General features: G+C 37.1%; 1 protein-coding gene across 6 annotated transcripts in view; it reads right to left on the bottom strand.

Moving 5' to 3' along the window:
* Positions 1–334: 334 nt before the first annotated feature.
* LOC126970553 (MAP kinase-activating death domain protein) overlaps positions 335–26,056 on the bottom strand; it is an 86,959-nt gene continuing 61,237 nt past the window's right edge. For 5 of the 6 annotated variants that reach the window (XM_050816516.1, XM_050816519.1, XM_050816518.1 and 2 more), the window contains 11 exons: positions 24,612–24,753; positions 22,037–22,164; positions 21,019–21,144; positions 20,246–20,287; positions 14,529–14,601; positions 12,115–12,161; positions 11,157–11,318; positions 9,280–9,453; positions 8,783–8,941; positions 3,050–3,156; positions 335–1,470 (listed from right to left, as the gene is read on the bottom strand). In XM_050816516.1, the coding sequence (XP_050672473.1) occupies positions 1,317–1,470; positions 3,050–3,156; positions 8,783–8,941; positions 9,280–9,453; positions 11,157–11,318; positions 12,115–12,161; positions 14,529–14,601; positions 20,246–20,287; positions 21,019–21,144; positions 22,037–22,164; positions 24,612–24,753 (1,314 nt within the window). In that variant the 3' untranslated portion in view covers positions 335–1,316. Of the gene's footprint in view, positions 1,471–3,049; positions 3,157–8,782; positions 8,942–9,279; positions 9,454–11,156; positions 11,319–11,921; positions 12,042–12,114; positions 12,162–14,528; positions 14,602–20,245; positions 20,288–21,018; positions 21,145–22,036; positions 22,165–24,611; positions 24,754–26,056 lie in introns of those variants that run through there. The other variant, XM_050816520.1, reaches the window with a different exon arrangement.

Raw genomic sequence — 26,056 nt, 5'->3', positions numbered from 1 at the left:
GCGCGGAGTCCTCCTTTTTTTACCCGTGGGTAAATGTTATAAAATGTAACATGATCATTAAAGTTAGTGAAGCTACGATCAAAGATTTGTACGTAGATGCGATGTCGACATTCCTACTCTCAGTTGGCCATTTCCACCACTACTACTAGTAGGGCTACTAGCTATAATAAATACCTCGACTTAAACTAGGGTCACATGATCAGAATCGCTTCGGAGTGTATGGTGAGTGGTCCCACTATTGACGTTTGATCTGCTCTTTGATCGGCGTCTCATTGCAGCTGTACCACAGATTTGTTGAACTTTTTTAAGGAAAAACTAATAAAACACTTGCACAAAGATTGAATCTCTTTATTTAAGTTAGATCTAATTTCTGTCTAATCTACTGTAGACGGTAACTGTAGGTACTTTTGAACATTACAACTGCCTTAGAGTGTACATGGTAAACATACAACAATTTTGTTTCTGAAATTGCAAAGTTTTCGTTTTTCTAACAATCAGCAAAGTACGTTTAACCCAATATACAACAAATGCCTACTTTACAGTAATACATAATAAGTATCTACTTATATTCACTATTATTATCTGGGGTAAGTATTGATCATATCATATTATGTAGTTAAGCACAAACTATTTACGTAACAATGTATGAGTAGGTATACAACAGACTATGGCATTGTTTTTGATTGAGGTTTTTTTTTTTATAAAATTTGTCACAGTTTGTAATTATAATATTTCTTTCTAGGAAAATATACTCTCAGAAACTAGTAGGTAATTATTGTTGATTAAAATTATTTTCAATAATAATTCTACCTGATTACACTTTAATATATATTATATAACAATAATGTGACGACACATTGGTGCATATTATGTGTCGTGTGGTTAGGAATAAAATACAAGTTTCAGGTGTAGGAACTATTGTAGATAGCGACGTTTCTTTTCAAGGGTGAAAGTAAAACAAAATAAAATTAATGTCGTAGTTTTGCTTCAAAAATATTTGAAACAGATTGACAGAGACAAAAAACACGAATATTACATAAATTGGTGAGATCGTTTATTTCATAATATGTATCAGGCGCTAAACACACTTGGTATTATTTCATTTTCTCATGTTGTTTGATGTATTCGCCGTAGATTTATGTCAAACTGTTTTTTTCTATCGGCTCATAAAAAATCTCTCAAATCGAAAAACTGTGCTCAACGCATTTTCTCGGGAATACCTAAGAGAACATTGTAGGTATGTCATATTCATATCAATTATAAAACTATGGACAGTATATAATTTAGTTAAACAAAACAAATGTGGACAACTATTACTAATTTTGATCTGTGGATGTTCTTCGCTGAGGAATGACGAAGTCATGGTGAGGGGTGGGCGTGAAGGGATTGTTCTGTGTGAACCTGCCCGTCACCCCCACAGGCCCCGCGGCACCCGGGGCCACGACACTGGCGCGACGTATTGGAGATGACCTACAAAATGATTTTTCTCAAACATGCATGGATATATTGTCATTATTTTCGAAGAAAGAACACGCGTAGTATCGTATTTTCGGACAAAGAAAATCAAATCCATTGCAGGAGCGTTTTTGAATTTGGAACATTTAAACGCTCCTGCAATGTTGTAAGAAACGGCGTGCTGGGGTTATTATATACTCTTTGATCGGATCTCTTTTGTCATTCTTCGCATAAGTACCTTAGTCTCTTTGCGTTTGCCTGTCGGCACAGATGATAAAAAAATTGGCGGCAAAGCTGAAAATTCGTCTTGATTTGTTATATACATACCTACTTAATAAATATAAATTTAATAAAAATTAAAATGAGTTTCAACGGTTCAGAGAGTGAAATGGAGATTGAATGTGCTCCACCAGATTTAAGATGAGAAGCCAAATTGGCATTGGAAAACCTGCTTCCAGCGAAGTCAAAAGAAAAATACATGAAAGTATATGAAAATTTTATGAGTTGGAAAAAGGGGAAAAAGGGAACATTTTCTCCGAAACAGTATTTTTGGCGTATTTTAATGAGATTTCTAAAACTAAAAAGCCATCAAAAAGCCAAAAACATTATGGGCAATTTATTCCATGCTGAAATGTACAGTTCATGTTAAAAACGGCATAAAATTATGGGCTTTTAATTTATATTATATATAAAAAGTGTGTTTTATTTCCCTGCATTCTTTTGAGAAAAGCACTATATATTCCTCGGCAGGAAACGGCAATTGCCTGTCTCGTATTTAGTGAAGTCAACCTTCAAACTCATACTCGACCTGTAATTGCCTACTTCCCGGCCTTTGCAATAATGTACTATAAATTATAAAAGCGTTACATATCAATCGCAATCCGTGGCCGGCCTTATAGGAAGCTGTACTTTAGAAGATACCCTTGTAGTCCATGGCGCAAAGAAGGCCAATAAATCGCTTATTAGTGAATAATTAATTTGATATCAATTTTTCAAGGGCACTTGTTGTTTTCTAGTTAAAAAATAGTTTGACTCTTTCTATTAGGAAATTTCAGACTATAGCGCAAGCTTCTCATTCAAGGTTTGACCTCAAATTCAACCTCAGGTCAAATTAACTTTATTCAATCAGGATTAAACTAAGCGCTTTTGAATCGTCATTAAAAATATCCCATAAAAGAAATACAGAGAAATTCGTTACAGGGATTTTGAAAACTCGGGCTGAAACATCTAGGTGAATGAAGTAAAATAAAGAAAATTGGGCCTCACAGCGTTAGTCAATGGTGCAATCGTATCAAAGTAACAGACTGGGAACCGAGGAAGGAAAACCATAAAACATTAGCAGCTACATTATTCTACTTTCGATTTCCAAAATACATTAAGTGTGACTCTCTTATGTGTATGTGTTTAGATCCATGTGGTGTTCCCGGGACAACACGACATGGGTACCTTCAAAAAAAACGCGTACACTTTCCTTAAACGCCGGCAACGCCCTGTGATTCCTCTGGTGTTGCAAGAGAAATTGGGCTGCGGTAATCAATTAACACCAGGTGACCCGTAGGCACGTTTATCCTCCTTTTCCATAAATAAAACTTACTTGGGTGATGTTACGTTGAGGTCTGCTGCGGCAGACATTTGTCGCGGAGGCAACGCGGGGGGAACACGGCCAGTAGCGGCTCCTGTCACGCCAACCCGAGGAGGTATCTGTTGAAGTTTTAGAAACCGTTACAATTTAAAGTCCTTTAATTTTATTCCCTCAGAGGTGGTGATGTCACTGATGGACCGGCGTCGAGTAGTCGATAGACTCTTTTTCCATGCATCGCCGCTTGCGTACAATACAATCTATGGGTACATTATACAAGTTGAAACTTACAGGCGGCTCTTCACATTATTTAAATTTTTGAAGAATCTATTTACTGAGTACCTAATCCTGCATATTCTATGAAATATAGTAGCAACATGTTTACCAAGTAATCATATACTTACGTTTGAAAATCATGCGGCGAAAAAAAAATCAATCAATCTCATCAGCATTCACTGCAAAGTATCCACAAAGAATCAAGATATCTACTAACGTCTACAACAGTAGATAGATACTTACAAGCGGGAGAAACACAAGTCACTTTGAGGAATTAGATATCACAAAGTATCAGTAGCCCTAATGTCACGGCGCCCGTTCAATAACAGAAACAATTTTTTTTTATTATTAATAAATTGATTGTTGAGTTCATCACAGTACTTTAAAAAGAAACGCTAAAATTAATTGAATTAAATTAAATTAAATAAGTTTAAAAATGTCCAAGCTACACATGAACTGTTGTAACGAAGTAAATGATGAAGAAGATTATTTGTGTTGCACAAAATGTAAAAACGGATACCACCGTGCGTGTTTGAAGTCGACCGGGCAATTTAGCACAAATACAGATTCCACGAATGACTGGACGTGTCCCGCTTGTATGTCAAGAAGGCCGAAAGGCAACAGTGAGAACACACCCGTGCGTACTAAAGACACCCTTTTAGCCTATGACAAAAATGTCACGAAAAGATCGACCAAAAGAGTAGCAGTTTCGTCACCAGAAACAGAAAAATCATCTCAGCTGGAAGAAATACGTGAGATGGTGAGTGAAACTGTACGGGCCGAAATGAAAGAAATGCTAACACAGATGCGGACTTCCATAAAAAGCGTAAATAGTGAATTGAAAGTAATAAAGGAAAAAATCACAGACATGAAAAATTCTATAAATTTTATAAACAACCAGTACGAGGATTTCTTGAAAGAACACCGTGTAAATCAAATAGCTGTGAAGGATCTTAAAGAATATAATGCCAAACTAGAGGCAACTATAAATACCCTAAACACACGTGTTAACGAAAATCGTGGAGCAGCTGGGCAGTGTAATAGGGTTAGATATAGCTACTGACAAAATTATGAATGTAATGAGAGTTGCAAAGGTAAATCGTCAAAGTACTCGACCGAGATCTGTCATAGTGCAATTCAATTCTCCGCTTACTAGGGACACTGTTTTGGCAGCAGTGATAAAGTATAATAAAACCAACCCTAGAGATAAATTGAACACCTCTCACACTGGAATCGGGGTAAGTGGGGAAAAACAACCAATTTATGTCATGGAGCATCTGTCACCTGAGAATAAAGCTCTACATGCCGCGGCGAGACTTAAAGCCAAAGAAAAAGGTTATAAATATGTTTGGGTTCGAAATGGTCGTATACTAATGCGCAAGGACGATATTTCTGATTACAAAGTAATAAAAAGCATAGACTTTCTTAGTAATTTAAGTTAGAGTGTAAGGTTGAGGTCACTATGTTCTTAATAATAGGCAAAAGATACTTGATCTTGTACTCGTAGATTTACCTGTATGTTCCGTCAATTACTCTTATAATCCAATTAGTAATATTGATCCAATGCATCCCCCCCTTGAAATTAGTATTCCTAATACGAGACAACATAGACTTGCGACTAATATTTCAAACGAGCGGTACAATTTTTATAAAGCCGATTATGATTCCATTAATGAGTACTTGAAGGGAATTGATTGGGATACGATATTGAACCGAGGTCATATAAATGAAATGGTTAAAGTATTCTACGAGATTTTACAGGTTGCTATCACAGATTATGTTCCCTTAAAAAAAGTTAAAAGCAGTAGGTACCCTTCATGGATGAATCATAAGGTTGTAAAAAGAATTAAAGAAAAACACAAAATGCTAAAACGATTTAAAAAATATAATAATCCAATGGATGAAATAGAACTAAGAGTGCTTAGTGATCGCTGTGAGAAAATTACGCGTGATGCCTATAAAAATTTTAATGAAGACCTGGAAAAGAAAATTCAGAAAAATCCGAAAGCATTTTGGACGTTCCTAAAGAGTAAACGTAGTAATTTTAACTCATATCCAGCTGCAATGAGTAACGGAATTAAAACCTCAACTAGCGGATTGGAAATTTGCAATATGTTCTCTAATTATTTTGCTTCGGTATATGATGAATCAAATAGTTCTTGTAAGTTAGACTCATTATCTTATTTACGAAAGATTCTCTATCTGGACGTTAGTGAAAATCTTGCAGGTATAGAAATAAATCAGAATGACATCTATAAAAAGCTGAAAAGTCTCGATAATGCAAAAGGTGCGGGACCGGACAATGTACCACCGGCATTCATAAAAAATTGTGCATCAAGCTTAACTTCACCTTTATATCTTATTTTTAAAGCCTCACTTAATTCGGGTAGTTTTCCAGCTTTATGGAAACAAGCACAAGTTGTTCCAATATATAAGAGTGAAGACGAGAAAGACATACACAATTACAGGCCTATATCGATTCTTTCGGTTTTTGCAAAGGTCTTTGAATCTTTAGTTTGTCCGATAATTCAAATGCATTTCAAACGTTTCGTGTCTGAGCATCAACATGGATTTTTGCCACGTAGGTCTACCACAACTAATTTGGTTAGTTTCCCATCTTCATTATCAGAAGCTATTGACTTGCAGAAGCAGGTGGATACCGACTTTAAAAAGGCATTTGATAAAGTTCCACATGGAGTACTCATTGGAAAATTATCATTATATGGGTTTTCAGGCCCAGTGCTGAAGTGGCTTTCATCATACTTATAAGACCGTTCGTTTTATGTAGTCATTAATGGATTTAGCTCTTCAACTAATCTGGTAACATCAGGTATACCACAAGGTTCACATCTTGGCCCAATTTTATTTAATATATTTGTGAACGACATTGTTTCTTGTTTTGAACACTGCACACCATATTCATATGCCGATGACTTAAAAATAACGAGAACAATTTCTTCACCAAGTGATTCGATTCTATTATAGGACGATCTAAATAAACTTACCAATTGGTGTAAATCTAATGGCATGCAACTCAACTGCAGTAAATGAGTGCATATTAAATTTACTCGCAAAAATAATATTATTCCGACAAGGTATGAACTGTATGGTAATACTCTTAAAGAAGTTGAACTCATAAGGGACTTGGGTGTTATGCTTGATAGGAAATTGACTTATCTCTACCACATAGAAATTGTAATAAGCAAAGCGTCAAAATTATTAGGTTTTATTATGCGACAAGGTCGAAATTTTAAAGATGCCAAAACAAAAATCTGTCTTTACAACAGCCTTGTCCGCAGTCATTTAGAGTATTGTAGCGTTGTCTGGCGCCCACATTATTCTACACACTACTTAAGACTGGAGCGTGTGCAGAAAAGGTTCATGTGGCATCTATCATACTCAGCGAATATTTACAAAACGGTGGTGTCCTATAAAAAAAGATTAGAACACTTTAACATGATGACTCTTGAACAAAGAAGAGAATTTTTGGACTTAATTTTTTTATATAAATTGCTAAGAAACAATTTAGACTGCCCCAGTTTACTACGTAAAATTAATTTCCAAGTACCACGCAGATATCCCCGAACTGCAATTACTCCGGTCGTGCCTCCATGCACTAGAACAGTCTTTGGCGCCAACTGCACTATCCCTCGCTTGTGTAAAGTATATAATAAATTCAGTTCACTAATTGATATAAATATTGATTCCCCTAACACTATTCGTAAATTAGTTATCAGCAATCTAGTCACCCAGTTATGAGTGTGATAGATTACTTTGCTCTGTTAGTTATAACATAGGTAATATATTTTAATTAAAGATTAGTGTATTTTATTATATAATTTCTTAGCTTAGATTTAGATTTTTGTTATACTTAGTTGCATGTAATTAAAACGCTTATTATTTGTTTCTAACTATCCGTTAAACAATTCTCAATTGATTATTGCAGACTTTCAAATTTTTCAATTTTTTTTTTCACCGTTTTTAGTTTTTAACTCACTTTTAGATTTGTAATAATGTATCGATAAGCGAAATTAGCATGTAGTATTTACCTTTAAATGATTTTGCATACCCTGCACATGTAATTTAAATTGTTAATTGTTTAAGAAATATTTTTATGTAAAATCGCTGGTAGACCAATAAATAAATAAATAAATAAATTTCGAATGTTGTGAAGGTTGCAGGTGTGTGACGTGTATGTTGTGAAGGTTGCAGGTGTGTGACGTGTATGTTGTGAAGGTTGCGGGTGTGTGACGTGTATGTTATGAAGGTTGCGGGTGTGTGACGTGTATGTTGTGAAGGTTGCTGGTGTGTGTCGTGTATGTTGTGAAGGTTGCGGGTGTGTGACGTGTATGTTGTGAAGGTTGCGGGTGTGTGACGTGTATGTTGTGAAGGTTGCGGGTGTGTGACGTGTATGTTGTGAAGGTTGCTGGTGTGTAACGTGTATGTTGTGAAGGTTGCTGGTGTGTGACGTGTATGTTGTGAAGGTTGCGAGTGTGTGACGTGTATGTTGTGAAGGTTGCGGGTGTGTGACGTGTATGTTGTGAAGGTTGCGGGTGTGTGACGTGTATGTTGTGAAGGTTGCGGGTGTGTGACGTGTATGTTGTGAAGGTTGCGAGTGTGTGACGTGTATGTTGTGAAGGTTGCGAGTGTGTGACGTGTATGTTGTGAATGTTGCGGGTGTGTGACGTGTATGTTGTGAAGGTTGCGGGTGTGTGACGTGTATGTTTCGAAGGTTGCGGGTGTGTGACGTGTATGTTGTGAAGGTTGCGAGTGTGTGACGTGTATGTTGTGAAGGTTGCGGGTGTGTGACGTGTATGTTGTGAAGGTTGCGGGTGTGTGACGTGTATGTTGTGAAGGTTGCGGGTGTGTGACGTGTATGTTGTGAAGGTTGCGAGTGTGTGACGTGTATGTTGTGAAGGTTGCGAGTGTGTGACGTGTATGTCGTGAAGGTTGCGGGTGTGTGACGTGTATGTTGTGAAGGTTGCGGGTGTGTGCCGTGTATGTTGTGAAGGTTGCGGGTGTGTGACGTGTATGTTGTGAAGGTTGCGGGTGTGTGACGTGTGTCAGTTAAACTATTGATCTTCATTTCAAAAAAAGTACCGAGTGCCGTGGATACTTTAAAAATTAGAAGCAGTTTATTAAAATGTAACATTTTACTTAAGTTTGCCGCATGTTATTTACTTCCCAGAATCTGATCATTATTAACGATACCGTGGAAGGGTGAAATTATACGAGTTGTTTTATTTTTAAATTAACGGGATCGATTCTTGGTTAGGAATATTGATTTTTCAAAAATACCATTGTTGCAGTTTTAATTTTTATCAAAATCTGCTATTCCTCATAGTTTCGGATTTGGCTATCCACGGCCACTTGAAAAAGGTAATCTAGGTATACATGATAATTAATGGCTTGAGTAATCACAAAACTTTAAGAGTATTTTAATAAATAGATGAATGTTTGAGTCGGACGTACCGTGGGCGCTGCGTGCGACATGGTCCTTGCGAGCCGTTGTTGCGGGGGCAACACGGGGGGCGGCGGGCGGCGTGGAGGCCCACTCTCCGGCCGCTGCGCCCGTCCCCCTCGCTCGTGTACGTCGGGCCGACTGTGTGCCTCGCCCGCGGCAGGTAATGGCTATAAGACAATGTGTCAAATAAAAAGCATTGTTGAGCAATATTTACTACAGTGAAGTTCAAATCCCTTTCCATGAAATATGGTTTGACGATATACGTTGACTACTGTTGACAATGTGGGAAATACAATAGGACTGCGCGGAACCAGTGAGCTGCCAGCTGCCAGGAGTTTGAAATGAATACTCTATCAGATTTTGTTATGTTTATGCAGACTGTTTCATTTCAATATTTTTAACATCATCTGATTTAATATTTCATCATATTTTTGCAATATTATGCAATTAAATAATTTAACATATTAAATTATATCTAATAATCTCTACATTAAATATAAGTAACCATTCTATTAGCTGCTGTAACAGTCTGCGCGCCATGCGACTCCTCTGTCATTGGCTGCCTGTCCGGTGGTACCCGCACTCTGTTCCTCTCTCTGTTCTCTTCCTTCTGTTTCTCCCGTTCTAACTCCATACTTTTAGCTTCCTCCACATGAACCTCAGACCCAGTCTTATCGATCTGTGAATACGAATGCAAAAGAACTTTAAAAATGCAGACCCGTAACAGAAATATAATAAACGAACAATCGTAATTGTGTGTGACACAACCTTGTATTTAATATGATATGATATACAGGGTGTATGTCAAATCAAATCAAATCATCATTATTTGCAAGACAAGGTAATAATAAGATGTTGTTGGCTTATACTTAACAGGTGCTCTTATCCTAACCCATAAGGCATGCAAACTTATAGTGGAATACATAGTCAGTTCACGTTTTATTTCTGTAACAATTATAATATAACTACTGCACTGTAATAAAAATAGATATACATCCCAAGCAATATTAAATTAACATCAATCATACAATAGTTATTATTTCATATGCTTATTCATTTTAAATTATAATATAATTTCATGTTATGTGTTCCGTTAATTATTATGATAGCGTAATAAAATAAATATTGTAGATTAAATTGAACCAAATACTGTATTCAAATTTATAACATCAAGTAGGCGAGTGGTGTCAGTGCCCGACTTAAAACCAATGCCTATCATATCTGAGAGGAACACGGGTAATATATTTCGAGGATAAAATCTTGGAAGTCGCTGCATCTCAGGCGAAATATTGTAATTCAAAACTGAGGGCTTCAAAACATGCTAATTTTTTTTTTCTCTCTGATTATTATATTACCTACCTACTTTGATTTATTACTATATTATTTGTACATTACAAAAGTTTTTTTTACATACGAGTGTAGGTACTAATGTTATGTGATTACCGCCGCCCACATTCTCTTGCTACGCCAGAAGAATCACAGAGTAAATTTAATTTTTCCAAAATACGATTAAAATAAATCAACTAGATTGAAAAAAAGAAAACAAAATCGACCGAAATATTTAAAGGTAAATATGTGTTTCATACACTTGTATTGTATTTTAGTAAAACTTTACTGGAAAATATTTTCATTCATTTGATTATAAACCGAACGTAAACTGTTTTAGGACGGTTATGGACGGCCCACTTCCTGTCACTTTTATCTGGTGTTGAGGTGACAGGGATAAACACACGCTTTAAGGCACGCCAATGAAGTTACAATTTATTTTTGATGTCTGCCCTCAAGCTAATTTGAATTGTGAATCTTATTTGTAAATATTTTGACTATTGCATCTCAATATATTCTTTATAATATCTCCATAATAAACTAACACAATAATAATGTTAACACGAGGAACAAACATAAACTTCTTATGCCTACTACTCGGTTAAGTCAAGTTAATAAGTTTTTATTGGGTGTTGTATTTTCTTTTTTAAATTAGGGACGACACGAGCTGGTCGTTCAGCCGTCAAGTAATTTCACTAGCTACGGCGCCCTTCAGACCGAAACACAATAATGCTTACACATAACTGCTTCAGGGCAGAAATAGGTGCCGTTGTGGTAGGTACGCTCAATATAGCCGGCATCATGTGCCTCTCACTGAATTCAAAGAGTTGTAATAAAACGTTTGTGTGGTAAAGGTTAAAAATAACATAAATCTTTTTCTTAATGATATCACGTACTGGTAAAGGTGAGACCGCAAACCTCCCACAAGCTATTTAACTATAAATTTTAGTGTACGATACTACAAATACTTGGATTTTAAGTCCTATTTTGAATAAAAATGTTTGAATTTGAATTTAAATCTAATATCTAACTATTTCTGACAAAACAATGACTCACCCGCGGTGCTCGAGGCTCGTGAGCTTCCCTCGTGGTGGCAGATCCTGTGCTTGTCTGCGGAGGCGGTACCCTGGCAGCCTGCTCCAATATCGCCTTCCTCTGCTCCTGGCCCGCCGCGAAGTACGAGAATACGCACAACACGGCGTAGCATATCTGGTCCGCCTGATGTTATGTCAAACAAACTTTACAATATCTGCTAACTTTATTTGTTGGTAATCTCGAAGCCAAGCTTGACATTAATAAATATCTATGTACAAACGTAGTGATAAGTATGACTACTGTAACACAATTACTAATATATTAAATATCTATATTGATACGGTCCAGTATAAGTAGTCTTACAGACATATCCGATCTTTCAAGTTCAATATTTTATTTATATTGAGTACGACTTTTCAATTAATAGACAAGTGCAAAAATCGAGTAAGTTAACACATGACGTAAAGCGTAAACATCAACTCTTACTGATATTATAAATGCGAATGGAACTTTGTCTGCCTGTCTATTATTGTTCACTGCTAAATTACGGATTACCCAATCAATTTTGATGTGATTTCGTATGTATGTATCTGAGGGGTAATAGCAAAAATTTAGGCTATATTTTGTACTGAAATATTGTATAAGAGTTTCCAAGGTAGCAATTAGTTTATATTACATAACAAACATATAACACAAGAATGACATGCATAAGATGATAAAACAAAGCAATCAAAAGCAAGAGGAAGAAAATGGAGAATAAAGAAAATAACATAGGTAGGTACATACTTGGGTGATTTATGAGAGGCAATATGCGCCTGGTTCGTTTCCATCGAGGTGGACATACAGATAGTATCGAGAAAGCCAAATGGAGAAGTAACGATGAAGATCAAGCACTACTTTTTCAGCCTACAACATAAAACATAGCGGTCAGTGCACAAAACAAAACTGAGACGGCTCATACGAAGCACAGTATACTTGCCATTACTGATTTGTACTTCCGCTGTGTGATCTGCCTCGTCTTTGGATCTGAAAATATTACACTGTTCAATATACCCGAGTAGTGGAACCATACTTCACCCCGAGTGAGTTAGCACTGTACTTCACACTCAAATCGAAATCAAAAAATTGTACAGCAATACTTATTCTTAAAATGTTAAACTACAGTTGGGAGACAGGAGCTCCAACTAGGTAGAACCCGTGCTATGATATCTACTGCCCCCCCCCCCCACTCTTAACTAATTATATAATTGCATTTTCTTGTCTTTATTATTGAGACTAAATAAAATATTACACCTCATATGAATTTAAAACAAATTATTTTAATTTTAGCGAATAAAGTGTAAAATGTAACTGGTCAGTGTTGTTTTCGATCAAAACATTCAACAGCCTTACGAAGATATACTGAAAAATTCGTTAATAATGGATTTTAATTTATAATAAGAATAAGCCATTTACTCCATAACCCATACTATACAATCAAATGTTAGTAATTTAAAGTTCTTAAAATCTAGTGTTAATTTTATTTAAAGTGACCAATTTAATTATTTATTCTATATAATTTTGGTTATGGACCCCATTTTGGGTATAGGCCTCCCCCAACTTTTTCCATTTTTCCCTATCCTTGGCCTGATCGATCCAGTTTCTCCCCACCGACTGCACGATGTCATCTGCCTATCTCTGCTTTGGTCACCAGTGCATCTTTTACCTGGTGGTCCTTTCCATTGGTGGTCTCTATTGTCCACCTTCTATCTGTGAAGCGTGCAATGTGGCCAGCCCACTGCCATTTCAATGTTAGCGCGTGTCTTAGTGCATCGGTAAGCTTGGTTTTCTTTCTAATGTCTTCACTACGTACTTTTTGTAGTTTTCTGATCCGCAATATGCTTCTCTCCATTGCTTTTTGTGTCTTTTCTATTTTTTGTTCTATTTCTTTTGTGAATGCCCAGGTTTGACAGCCATATAGCAGGCATGGCATAATACAACTGTCCATCACGATTTTTTTCATATGCAGGCTATAGTTGCCTTTTAATATTTATTTAAGCGACCAGAATTTTTTCCACTCTAATGTTATTCTCCTCTTTACTTCTTCTAAGTTGCTGTTTGTATTGAATGAGACTTGTTTCCCCAAATAGATGTAACTGTCAACATATTCTATTGTGTGTCCGTTTACTTGTATATTGGCCTTCTGTAATGTTCAGTCATTATTTTTGTCTTGTTTGTGTTCATTGCAATACCAACTTTTTTACTTTCTTGGTCGAGTGTCGTTACCATTTCCTCTAAGTCTTTAGGTGATTCAGCCAGTATCGCAATGTCATCTGCAAATCGCAGATAATTGAAGTATTTACCATTTAACAGAATTCCTTTGTGTGTCCAATATATTTTACTGAAAATGTCTTGAAGAACCGCTATAAAAAGCTTAGGTGACAAAGGGTCACCTTGTCTTGCACCTCGTTCAATTTTGAAAGGTTCTCCGCTGGTCTCCAGTCTAACTTTGCTTGTACTATTTTCATAAACGTTTTTTATAATGTTGATATATTTCTGGTCGATATTTAAAGAGTAAAGTGCGGTCCAGATGGAGATGTAACTGATGCTATCGAAGGCTTTTCTAAAATCTATAAACGCCACATAGAGTGGTCTGTTAAATTCTCTATGTTTTTCTATTACTTGTTCAATTGTCTGTATGTGATCAATAGTGCTGAAACGGAGCGGAAGCCTGCTTGCTCTGTAGGTTGTGCGTTGTCAATTTCCTGAGTTATTCGTTTCAGTATTATTGAAGCAAAGAGTTTATATGTGCTTGATAGAAGACTAATTGGCCTATAGTTGTCTATATCTTGCCGATTGCCTTTTTTAAAAATAAGAGTTATGTCTGACGAACACCAACCTTTAGGAACAGTCTCTGTGTTCAGGATCATATTAAATAATTTATTATTATATAATTTATAACACTTGTTATATTTGCACGCAATGTCCTGCATATTTATGTTATGTTATTCTGTGGCTGCACATTTACGAGATTCCTTCATCTGTGTCATCAAGTCACATATTCACATTGTTCATGACATTGTTTTCCTCGAGTTCCTCAGAGAAAATGTGATCATTTACCTACTGTAAGGTTAAAACCTCCCCCCCCCTCCCTTCAGAATGATTGTTACGACAAACTGGCGATCGACGTTGGGTGAAACAGAGTTAAAATGTATAACTCGTGACTCACAATATGTACATTAATTTTTACCGTAGTGGTGGTATTGCGCTTGCATACTGTGCGAGCAGTACTGAACTTATGACACGTCTTATATATCACTAGGCTCATGCATTATTATTTATTATTATTATTATGACCAGTAGTTAATGCACTATTTTTATACCTAGTATCTATATGTCAGACCATAAACTTACTGAATTCTTCTAGAACGAAGACACCGCCGTTCTGAGTGAAGCACTTCCGAATGTGGTCAAGCCGCACGAAAAACTGAAACACATTGTTATTTTAAGAATGAGTTTTATAATATAGTCCAAAAAGTATTAGACTTTCATCAATCAATTCAACAATATACTTAAGGCGTGCATTTGTTTTGTTCTTTGAGATCAATGATTTTTATTTGAGAGCTCTTTATTTACAAAACGTATTCGTAGTCGGTAGGTATAAAGTCAATGTTTGTAAAATGCGATAGACATTTGTACAATATTCTTATCTAGTTAATATTTTTTTTTAATAAGATATAAGATTACTCGTCAACTTTTAAGATCTCGTCGATTTCTAAAATGTAAATTAATAAACCAGTTCACTCAGAAAGTTTTGGAAAAAAAAAGTTTTTAAATATGAAGCCCTGGCTAATTGTTATTATTTAAAAACATTTGATTGTTCATGAATAAAAATTCCATCGTTCGAATTTCAAATATTCCTCCATATTCTTTTGGGAGCTAAATTTAATTATCAAAGAGGATGTAAATACTACGTAATAATAGTATTACAAAGTATTTACATGCTCTCCATCCGGATTGCCTAAATAAAAATTGAAATTTAGTTTAGAAACGTGCAGTGAGATTTGACATAAGTTTGAAATAGTATTTAAAATATGTCGTCGAAGTATAATTGAGCTAAGTTTGAAAGCGAACACTTGCGAACGTAATGGGTTTCGGCTATCTCCGTTTTTACAAGATTATAGCCGTCATCTGTCAATCAATCACTTCACGTTTCGTGCTAATCGAATGAATCGCCTTAGATCATTTATACGTAAGTAAGTAAGTATGACAGCTGTGAAATCGTCAAAAAAAAATTTTTAGAACTAACCTTTATTTCGAGCAAATGGCGAGTGTAAGACGAAGCTTGTCTCGGACACTAAACTAATATTCCTGGCCTGTTTTTATCGGCTTTCTAACAGCAAGAGACTATTTAGACGTCTTTTTTCTTACAAAGTTTCGCTAGCTCATTGAAAAAGTGGATCTGCGTCGGAAAGATTTTCGTGCGATGTATGTGATTTTTAAGATTTCAAATCATATAAAGATTTAAACCAGAGTAATCATTTAATAGACTTCAAGTGCCATTAATAGATGAAGGCCGTTCTAAAGCAAATCTAACGTCAGCATGACGAATTTAAGTGCGATCGGCTATCGTTGGCTGGATGAAGAGAGAAATGGTCGTCCTTCGACGGCTGTTACCGAGAAAAAATGAAATAAAAGAAAACAACATACGAAGAAATCCAGCATGTAATGCAGATTAGATCGGGAATTGATAAAATTCTATACGAGCACTTTCGCGAGAGAAGGATAAGTTTCGCGCTGGGTGCCGGCTGCCGTAAAACCTCACAGATGCTCAGAAACTGGCCCGTGTGGAATGGTGCCGCGACATCCCTACAAATATTATTTATGTGAATGTAAGTTTGTTTGTTACGCTTTCACGCCTAAACTACTGAAACTTTTGATGAAAATTAGGACAGAGATAGACTAGAATTTGGAAAAGGACATAGGCTACATTTTCTCGAGAATAAGAAGTTTGGAGGGGTTGAAATAGGGAGTGGAAGTTTGAATGGACTTTCGTCAATTTCGAAGAAAAACCACGAAACCACTTTGATTTAGGCACTTCATAAGAAAACATCTACATGGGGATATAATAAGAGATGAACTTTCAGAGGGAAGTCCAAATAAATCTCATCAATGAAGTTTACTATTAATTGAAGAGACTTACACAAAATATACACTGGCCTGCAAAAGTAAGTATCACACTTTTCAAATTTTTTTTTCTTAACTATAGAAGGTAGAGATTTAACATTAAAAACGTTTTGTTGCAAATTGTATAGGCTTTAATTCTTAGAAACTAAAATTATACATTAGTAACATTTTTAACTTAAAAAAGATAAAACAATGAAAATAGACATTTTTAGTTTAGTGTAAAAAAAATCAACTAAAATGTATTACATGTTATTTAATTTTTAATAACTGGTATTGCCTCCTCGAGCTCTGATTACAGCTTCGAGCCGGTTTGGCATACTGAACACTAGGTTTCGGAGCCGATGTTGGGGAATATTCTCCCATTCTTCTACCAGGGCCTGCTTTAGGGACCTGAGGGTAGTAGGTGGTGGTCTATGATTTCTGACTAGCCTCCCAAGCTCATCCCAGGCGTGTTCAATCGGGTTGAGATCAGGACTTCTTGATGGCCAAGCCATCACGCTGATACCGACCTCCTGAATATACTCTTGTACGATATGAGCCGTGTGTGGCCGGGCATTATCATGCATCAGCATCGATCCATCACCCATATTTTCTAAATACGGCCCTGCATACTCATTGAGAATCTCTTGAGCATATCTTTGCCCAGTGAGGCTGCCATTTTCTATGGCTACTAGCTCTGTGCGACCTTCTGAAGATATGCCAGCCCATACATGTACACTGCCTCCACCGTATGGGACTCTTTCTGAGATGCAGGCTTGAAGGTATCGCTCACCAGGTCGATTCGTCAGTCGGTCAGATTCTCCCTTTACACTTCGCCTTCCATCAGAAGTGTAAAGGGAGAATCGAGACTCATCTGCAAACAAAATTCTTGACCATTCTTCTTCATCCCACTGCATGTGTTCACGGGCGTATCGCAGTCTCGCTACTCGATGCTGTCTCTCGAATTTTGGGCCACTCGCTGGTCTTTGGGGTTTCAAATTTGCTTCAGCAAGTCTTCTTCTCACTGTACTGTCACTAATGTAGTCCCTCCGGGTCTGAAGTAGCTGTTGCTGGACTTCAACTGCATTTTGGTGGCGATTTCTTAACACAGTGGAAATAATATAACGATCTTCTCGGGCACTGGTACAACTGGGTCTGCCATTACAAGGTCTCCTCAGATGGTGTCTAGTCTCTTCGTACCTTCGCTTTACCTTCTGGACCGTTCGTACCGTCACACCCACCATTTTTGCAGTGCGACGCATACTGATGCCTAGTTCCAGAAAAGCCATGATCCTAGCACATTCTTAAACTGAAAGAGGCATGATAAATAAATGTTATGTGCTTTTTAGCATAAATTTTTAAAACAAGACCCATCGATCTTGAAAAAAATTTAAAACAGAAAGAAAAATGTGCATGGTAAAATTGTAATTCGGAAACGTCCACTTTGAAAAAGAAATGGTTTTGTTTTTGAAGTTTTTTTTCGGCCAATTCTTAAAAGAAGGTTACCGAATATAAAGTTTTTATGTACAAAATCAAATTCTCTTTGGAGTCCTTTTTATTTCGAAAGTATATCTTGTGAACTTAATACGTTAACCCAATTTTAAAAGTGTGATATTTACTTTTGAAGGCCAGTGTATATTCCACGCGGACGAAGTCACGGGTAAAAGCTAGTGATTAATAAATTTAAGGCAGGCTTCGCTCGGCGCGTCTTGGATTTATCAATACGACCGAAACAACGCGTCAGTCGGTGTTGTAGCTGTTTCAAAATGAACCAACGCCTATCAGTGCAGCGATCGAGAAGTGCAGGTAAGATTTTGATCGCTATTTGGGGTAGTTGGGGGGGGAGTTAAGTGTAGATTCCATTACGAAATCAAAGCTGCATAACGCCAAATGGTAGGCTACAAAATGCTTGCCAGGCAGGCGACTGAATACCGGGCTCCGCGGACTATTGCTACAACTCGTCTGCGCACTCAGGGCTCTACACAACGGACTTCCTGGACACCACACCGGTCAAAGTCCTCGTGACTTTCAGACTTCCAGCTTCCTTACAGTCCAAATCTAGTACCGTGTGACCTCTTTTTATTTCCTAAAATAAAAGGTGAAAGGTATCCAGTTTTCCTGGCCGGAATATGCGCTAAGAGCGTTATAGAAGAACGTAGTAGAGGTATGTGCGGCACCTTGGAAAAATTGGTTTCGAAAACTTGTTTAGACACTCAAGACTTGATATATAGGCTGGTGAGTACTTTGAAATTTGATTTAATAAAGTTATTTTATACATAAGGTGATTTTTTATTTTTAAACTTTCTGAGTGCTCCACGTTACAGGATTGTTGCCGATTTTTGAGAAATTTAAATAAAAAATAATTTTGAATATTAAAAATAGTACATTTTATTAAAGAAACAATATACTTAATTATTGTATTTTTGTTGTATAATTGTTGATTCGTAAATCGCAACTCAGAGTTACGAATTAACAAAACGAACATTACTCTTAATAATTCGAATTAATATTTTGATTTTTTTTTGGTGTTTGATACTATTCTTTAAATAGGATTTTAATATCTAGGTATCGTTAGCCTGCATGCTAATGGCTAACGTTAATAATGAGTTTCTATTGAATATAACGGATATCTTGATTACATCATTATAAATATGCTTATGAAGCAGTCATGCAGCCATGCTTGTATATAAGCGGATAATGTTACTAAATTAATACATTTACCTTATATTATATTATATAACACACTGCTGAAACAACATCGATTATGATTGAGAAAGAAGAGGTCAGGCGAGGTGCGTGCGGGTGACATGCTGCGGGACGCGGGGAGGCGGGGGCAGCAGAACTTGTGAGATGGCGAATGCTCTACGACTGACCTCGTGTAGCGCGGCCGAACGAACGACTAACTCTGGCAAGGTGCGAGTGAGAGGTCTAAGACTCGGCTCGACTCAAGCTACGTCGGGTGCGGGTCGCGGGTGTCGTCTACGGCTAGGGCATGCAGTAGGTGCCGCCGTCGCCGCACTCCCACAACTAAACAACGCTAACAACGGCTAAAACAATCGGAAAGCCTCAAACTACAAGTAAAGCCCTACATCGCACCGCACGCGCTACGGCGCCGCGGCGCTCGTCAGAGCCAGCCATACTAGGTTATGAACCACTGAGTACCTCGAAATCCTTGAGCGGCGCGGCGTATCGGCGGGTCCGGGAGGGTAGAACAGAAAAATGATAACATATTAGTTGAGGGCGGCCGAGCGCTTGCCAAGGACCATCTCAAAAGTTCCTCGCGGAACGCAGCGGGGACCGTAGCATACAATAGCACATGCACAAGTCGATAAATGGATACGTAAATCAGATGGACAACGTTTAATATATAAATAAAATTAAGAAATTACTAACTATTACATCGAATTAGTAATAGAAAAGGAAATTTTTCGGCAGAAGCTGCATTTAATTGGCGATGAAACATTAGATTTCAGTAAATGATGTAGAAGGCATATAAGAACGAACTATTTAATTATGAAGCTGGTTCACGATAAGTTGTCAGAAAAACGACAAAGAAACTTCTAATAGGAAAGTTTGAGTGGTCCTTGCATGTTTTATGTAATGAATCTATATAATATATCTGAAACTATTAATTGAAATACGGATTTCTAGTTCACAAAGAAATATTTTTTAATAAATAATGTTGTCCTTTGCACATAGTTTGTAGATAGTGTTATATTTGCAATGCGCTGCCGTCACTCGTACAGTACGGTCAGTGCGGCGGAATAGCGCAGGGCAGACAGGACGACTGTCGTGTCGCATATCTATAACCAGTACCAGTTACATAGGGACGTCTCCCAAAACAAGCACAACATCCATATACCTTACCTGACATACGGAACACCTCGACCGGAGTCGGAAATACTTCTGACATTATACAGACACAAGCGAATCAAAATAGTAAAGATGCAAAGCGTTGAGCCTACCTTGCTGTGGTGGAAGAGTAGCCCGACGCCCTCCATGCATACCTTTAAATGATCACTGTGTTAGAACGGGAGACATAATAAGTGGATTATATCCATAGCACGAAAAAATATAATAATAATAATATTGACACACTCTCACACAAATTATCTTGCCCCAAACTAAGCTTAGCCTGTACTATAGTTACAAGACAACGATATATTTAATACAATATACTTCCTTAAATATACAAGTACAAATAAACATCTATAAAAAAATATTCATATTCATATTCATATATATAAATTATTGCATCTACCAGGTTTGGAACCCGGGATCTCTACTTTAGTAGGCAATTTGTTTAACGAAACGTCTGGCTACAACAATTTTGTAGTTAAATTTAAACGTGAAAAAATCACAAAGACATATTGTTTCCAGTGTTCGCGGAGATTTGACTGCGATTTGCTTTTTTGATCCTATAAAACAAATTGTAGCGCACATTTACGAAAATTAGACTTTAATTTTGTAATACAGTGAAGTGTTATTGGAGATAATAGAGAGTCACTGGTATAGGTGCGGCTTGATGCACGCAGGTCATTATTGAATACAATCAACAAACAACAAAGGTGCAGGTTGCCATTGTAACGGAAAAACAATATATTTGAGTCCCCGCAGCCGAAGTAGCGGGCTAAGCTAGTTATTGATATAATTAGATAACATTTCTTAAATTACATTAGTTAAATATTTTTATACATTGAATATAAATTCGGTATATCTTAAACAGTAAGCGGGAGACCTGTATGAGTCCCCCCTCTCCCGTGGCACAATCTTGAACAGGAAACTCTCCTCCAAGCTCTGCGGCTTCCTGCTTCCTGCCGCTTTTCTCCATTGCTTCTTTTATAGCGTAATACAGCGCCTTGCACTACATGAAACAAATTAAGATATATTAAAATTCATTTTCATAGCCCAAACCAAAGAAGAAAGCCGAAAAAAACATGTGACTTCTAGTAAGTCCTCCGCCTTGAGAAGGTCACAGAACAGGGTAAAATAAATCTTGTCCAATTTAACCCCCAAAAGACTCAAGATACACTTGGTCTTGAAATCTCGAGCGGTTGCCAATTCCGTGGTCATCTGGAAGGCAAAGCCAAATTGGCTTCGAAAAAGCTGGGTGTCATAAATAGAGCCCGGAAATACTTCAAACCAGCCCCACATTCTAGCGCTCTACAAAGCTCAGGTCCGGCCACATATGGAATATTGCTCTAATCTCTGGTCTGGCGCTCTTCACTATCAGCTCGAATCATTTGATCGTGAATCTTCTACCGCATCTATCACGAGGAGGGTTCCGAAGAGCTGTCTGACCTGATACCTGACGCTATGCCACAGATTAGAATATCAGCCACTATCTGGATGTGCGGTGTTCCTCCAGAGTGCAGTTTTCGAGGAACTTTCTTTCATATATAACTAAGCTTCCTTGTGCGGCGTGTACGCGCAGGCCAGGCTTGCGCAGGCAAAATTTCAATGTTTGACAATGCGCAGGCACCGCACGCACTACACGTTGTTCCGTGTACACCGGCCTGCACGAGCAGAACTGTGGTGAAGCTTGTGAATGTAGTAGGTGCCCAAGAAACAATAACTTATCTTACATTATGACAATAAACTGACACAGACCTGACCACAGCAATATTTCATTATTCAATATAGGTATTATAATATCGCTAACTGATGAAATGTATAAAAATGCACTTTAGACTTTAAATCTGGCAGTCTGGTCAAAAGCCTGCCTATAATGACAGAAGAAAAAGAAAGTAGTTTACCTTTTTAGTGTAGTATTTATGTAATTGAGTCTGACCACCATTCTTTCTCCAAAGGCACAGTACTCGAATTTTTGGGCTGTACGTCATGTTGACGAGACGTTCGTACCACCATCTCTCAACAATTGTTCCTGAAGCGAAAAAAATTTATAATATACTCAGTCAGCCAAGTAAAAGGGTCATTGAGAGTGAAGGGGAGAAGTTGCGCTTAATATATTGTACACCCGCGACATTTTACTGGACGTTGTACCAATATTATCTCAAATATTTTCTAAGTCAATCGCATCGTATGGACTGCTGGCCTTCTAAAACCGCGCGAATTTTGCGAGGAACTTGCCCTCAAAACCTGGCGGATAATAATGCATTCCATGATTTTGGAGAGCGAAAGGGTAATAGGCCTGTAGTTTGCTGGATCCGATTTGTCTATTTTTTTTAGGATCGGATTATTATTATTATTGGAAGAGGGTGGCTATTTCCTGGTCCTAAAAGGTTCCTAGTAGCACCGCGTCCAGAATTGGACTATTGTGTTCGCCACTCATACTAAAGCTCATCGTCAAGCCCTGCCGCCTTTACGAACCGCAGTAGTTCCCTGACGCGAGTGTTGCAAACACTATCTGGTGGTACGAAGTAGTTACCAAAGATTGTGTTACTCTTATGCATTAGTGGGCCGCAGTCGCAGAGTAGATGAATAGGTGTTTCATCATCCTCAAGGCAGAACTTGCAAGCTCAATAGGATCGGATTGACCAGGGCTGACTTTCATGAGTCAGGGACTATACCTTTTGTATATGAGTGCCGGAATAAACGCGTTCGTATCGGCGTCAACTCAGAGACACAGATTCTGAGCACGATGGGAGAAATGCCATCCGGCCTATTGGAAGTCAAAGTCTACTACTTGATTACTTAATACTTTATTCAATTAGGCTTAAACTAAGCGCTTTTGAATCGTCACTATAAATATTTCTATTAAATTACTGAATCAATTACCTATTCGGAAAAGAAGAGCTCGTGAGAAGAACAAACAAGAAACTCAACGGCCACTCTTGTCAACCAAATAGAGTATTTTAAAATAGCTGTAATAAACAACTTAGTTTGTAAGGTGCTGCATCCAATGTATGAATCATGTTTAAAGTTTTTAAAAGTGTTTAAAATATTAAATATTTCATATAAAGTAATAAAAACCAAATTATATAAATATATATTATCCTATATTGGATGCATCAATCTAAGGATTGAGGTAAACCTCGAATTTATTGTTTGTGTAAGGATGCTTCGTGAAATGAACATGATGGTAGTGATTACCGTCATAATTAGTAATTGCATTCAACAAATACAACCATCCGCTAACTGAAAACTGGTCGGCCTGACACCACAAGCATCACCCGTTCAAGACTTGACGCATGGAACAGCCATCGTTCCCTTCGCACATGTTTGAGGGGAGGAGTAGGACACTACCTGGCACACGACGCGGCCGCAAGCAATTTAAATTCAAATATTATTATTTATAATCTTTAACTTATTAGACAGTTTTACTTATGAAACAATGCCATTTTAGTGATCATGACGAACGGTGTTTTAGCATTCACATGATAACTATAAAATTACATAAATAATGCTCACAAAGCAAGCCCACAAAAGATACTATTTAATTCAATGACGGTAGATTTTATATAAACCAAAATAATACAATTATATTCATGTAACATTCATAAGATTATACAATCCTAATAACAAGAATTAAGGAGGAATTAATTAATTTAATAAGGTGGACCCAGCAGGGCTACCAAATTCAAACCAATGAATTTTTGATTCCTACCACTTATACCAAAGCACCCCTTACGGATTTTGAGGAAACTTTTATCGCTCAACTTCGTTATTAATGTTAAGATTTAACGTAAATGGTATTCTTGACGCTATTTTGACAGCTTTTTGTTATTACATTGGATTTCGAGTCGGTTTAAAACGATAGCGTTGGAGGTACTTTTTGCATCTAGAGTTGTTAGTTTTTCAGTTTTTTAAGGTAAAGATGGTACCTTTAGGATTGATTTACTACAATCATTAGTTATAATTCTTATTGATGACATTAGTGGCTAGGTTTTATACAAATTTAAAGAATTATATAAATTTTCAACTTAAACATTTAATTGTATGTTCTATAAAGTAAGTTATTAGATGGATTGGATAAACGAGTCATATATTGTGTGAAAACAAACTACTGGTCTATGTAAGTTAGTAGGCTTCCCCTTAATGAAACACTTATTGACAAACTTCGTAATATAACGGCGTTTAGAGGAAATTATTAGAGGAAATGTATAGGACTGCACTGTAAGCAATATTCTCTATAAATAATCCTCTCCTAAATATTAAGAAGTAAGGTATAACAGTACACTGTTATTGACCGTTGTCATGGAGCAATGGGGACAGGCCGCCATCGCAGTGGCAAGTCTCTTTCAAGTTTCTTCTCACTCTAAAATCATGTTTACTGAGTCAGGCTGACTTTGTACGACAAGTCTTAAACGCTGACCCAACGCGCGGGGGTTACATGATGACAACTATCTAGCTGTTTCTGAAGTGAATTACCTTGAGTAGTCCTGAGCACCAGGCCGTCTGTCCGCACCTCCAAGAACCGCAAGGGGCCGCTCGCGTCTCGCTCGTGAACCGTGAACGACGCGCGTCTGGCCTGACGTGACCCTAGAGCTTTCAGCTCTATGTCATTGCCGTGCTGAAAATTAACAGCAACACAAACGATTAAACTGAATCTAAAATACATCAAAATATACGGTGAAGTTTAGTTATAGATATAGCAGTAAGTTCGCGATGAATATTGATGCAAATGATGAGATTGTCGGCGTATCACTATCAAATAGAGGATGTAATAAAGTTTATCTACACCCATGCTTTAAATCCTCTATTAAATATTCTGAAACAGTTAGCTTATTGCCAACATTAAAACACCCAATGTCCTAATAACCATTACATCATCCAAACGAGTGTTGTAATGAAATTCAGTACAACATTATATCATCCGCTTTCAAAATAACACTCCTTTGGATGATGTTATGGTTACTAACTAGGACTGGCTTTTTTAATGTTGGCAGTAAGCTAAATGTTTCAGAATCTTTTATGGAGGATTCATATTATGGGTGTAGATAAAGTCAAATCCTGTTGAATAGTAAATCACATATAATTATTTTAATAATATTTATTAAGTATGTATATTGTATGGCAAATATATATATATATATATATATATATATATATATATATATACAACTTGAAACGTTAATAGCAACGACAGCCTAGAAGGTGTCGTTGAGATTATCGTAAAAGTGACGTTTGATTATTTGTCAAATTCGAATATTCGTCTCTGACAGTTTTAATTAAGAGTAGGGTTATGACCGATATTATTGAAAAATGTTTCATTCATTCAATCATCGTTTCGACATTGAATACGATGTAACTAAGAGTACTTCTATTCTTCTATTTTTAGGAATTCGACACGACTAACGCCACGATATATCAAATATCGATTTTAGGAGTAGGCCCCTGGCGCCCTGCGACTTTATTTACTCCCAAGAACTAAAGATAATTTTCGAGGTATTCGCTTTACGAGCCCTGAAGATGCGGTGAAAGCATACGAAAATGCCATAGAAGAGACCCCTAAGGAAGAAGGGCCCACTGCTTTTCTCAGTGGTTCCATCGAATGCGACGATGTGCAGAGGGGAACGGAGATTACTTCGAAAAACAATAAAAGTATTGTCAACTTTCTACATTAAGCCGTTTTTCATTTTCTAAACATTTTCAGTGTTACCTAGGTATTGATCATTGGTGAGACGTGAATTGAAGCTCCCTGCGAATTCTGTATGGAGACCATCAACCCATATCTATGACCGGGGAAGTAATGTTTACTAAACAATACAAACAGGACACGACCTAACATTCGCAAATGTAATAAGCCTAGTGTATATTTCTCATGCTACAAGAGAAACTCCGTTAATGACTAACATAAAAAGAAGTCTTTATTT

The sequence above is a fragment of the Leptidea sinapis genome, chromosome 21 (genome assembly GCF_905404315.1).
Source record: "Leptidea sinapis chromosome 21, ilLepSina1.1, whole genome shotgun sequence".
Lineage (NCBI taxonomy): Eukaryota > Metazoa > Arthropoda > Insecta > Lepidoptera > Pieridae > Leptidea > Leptidea sinapis.
The sequence above is the reverse complement of the archived record's forward strand: the minus strand, read 5'-3'. Positions and strand labels throughout refer to the sequence as shown.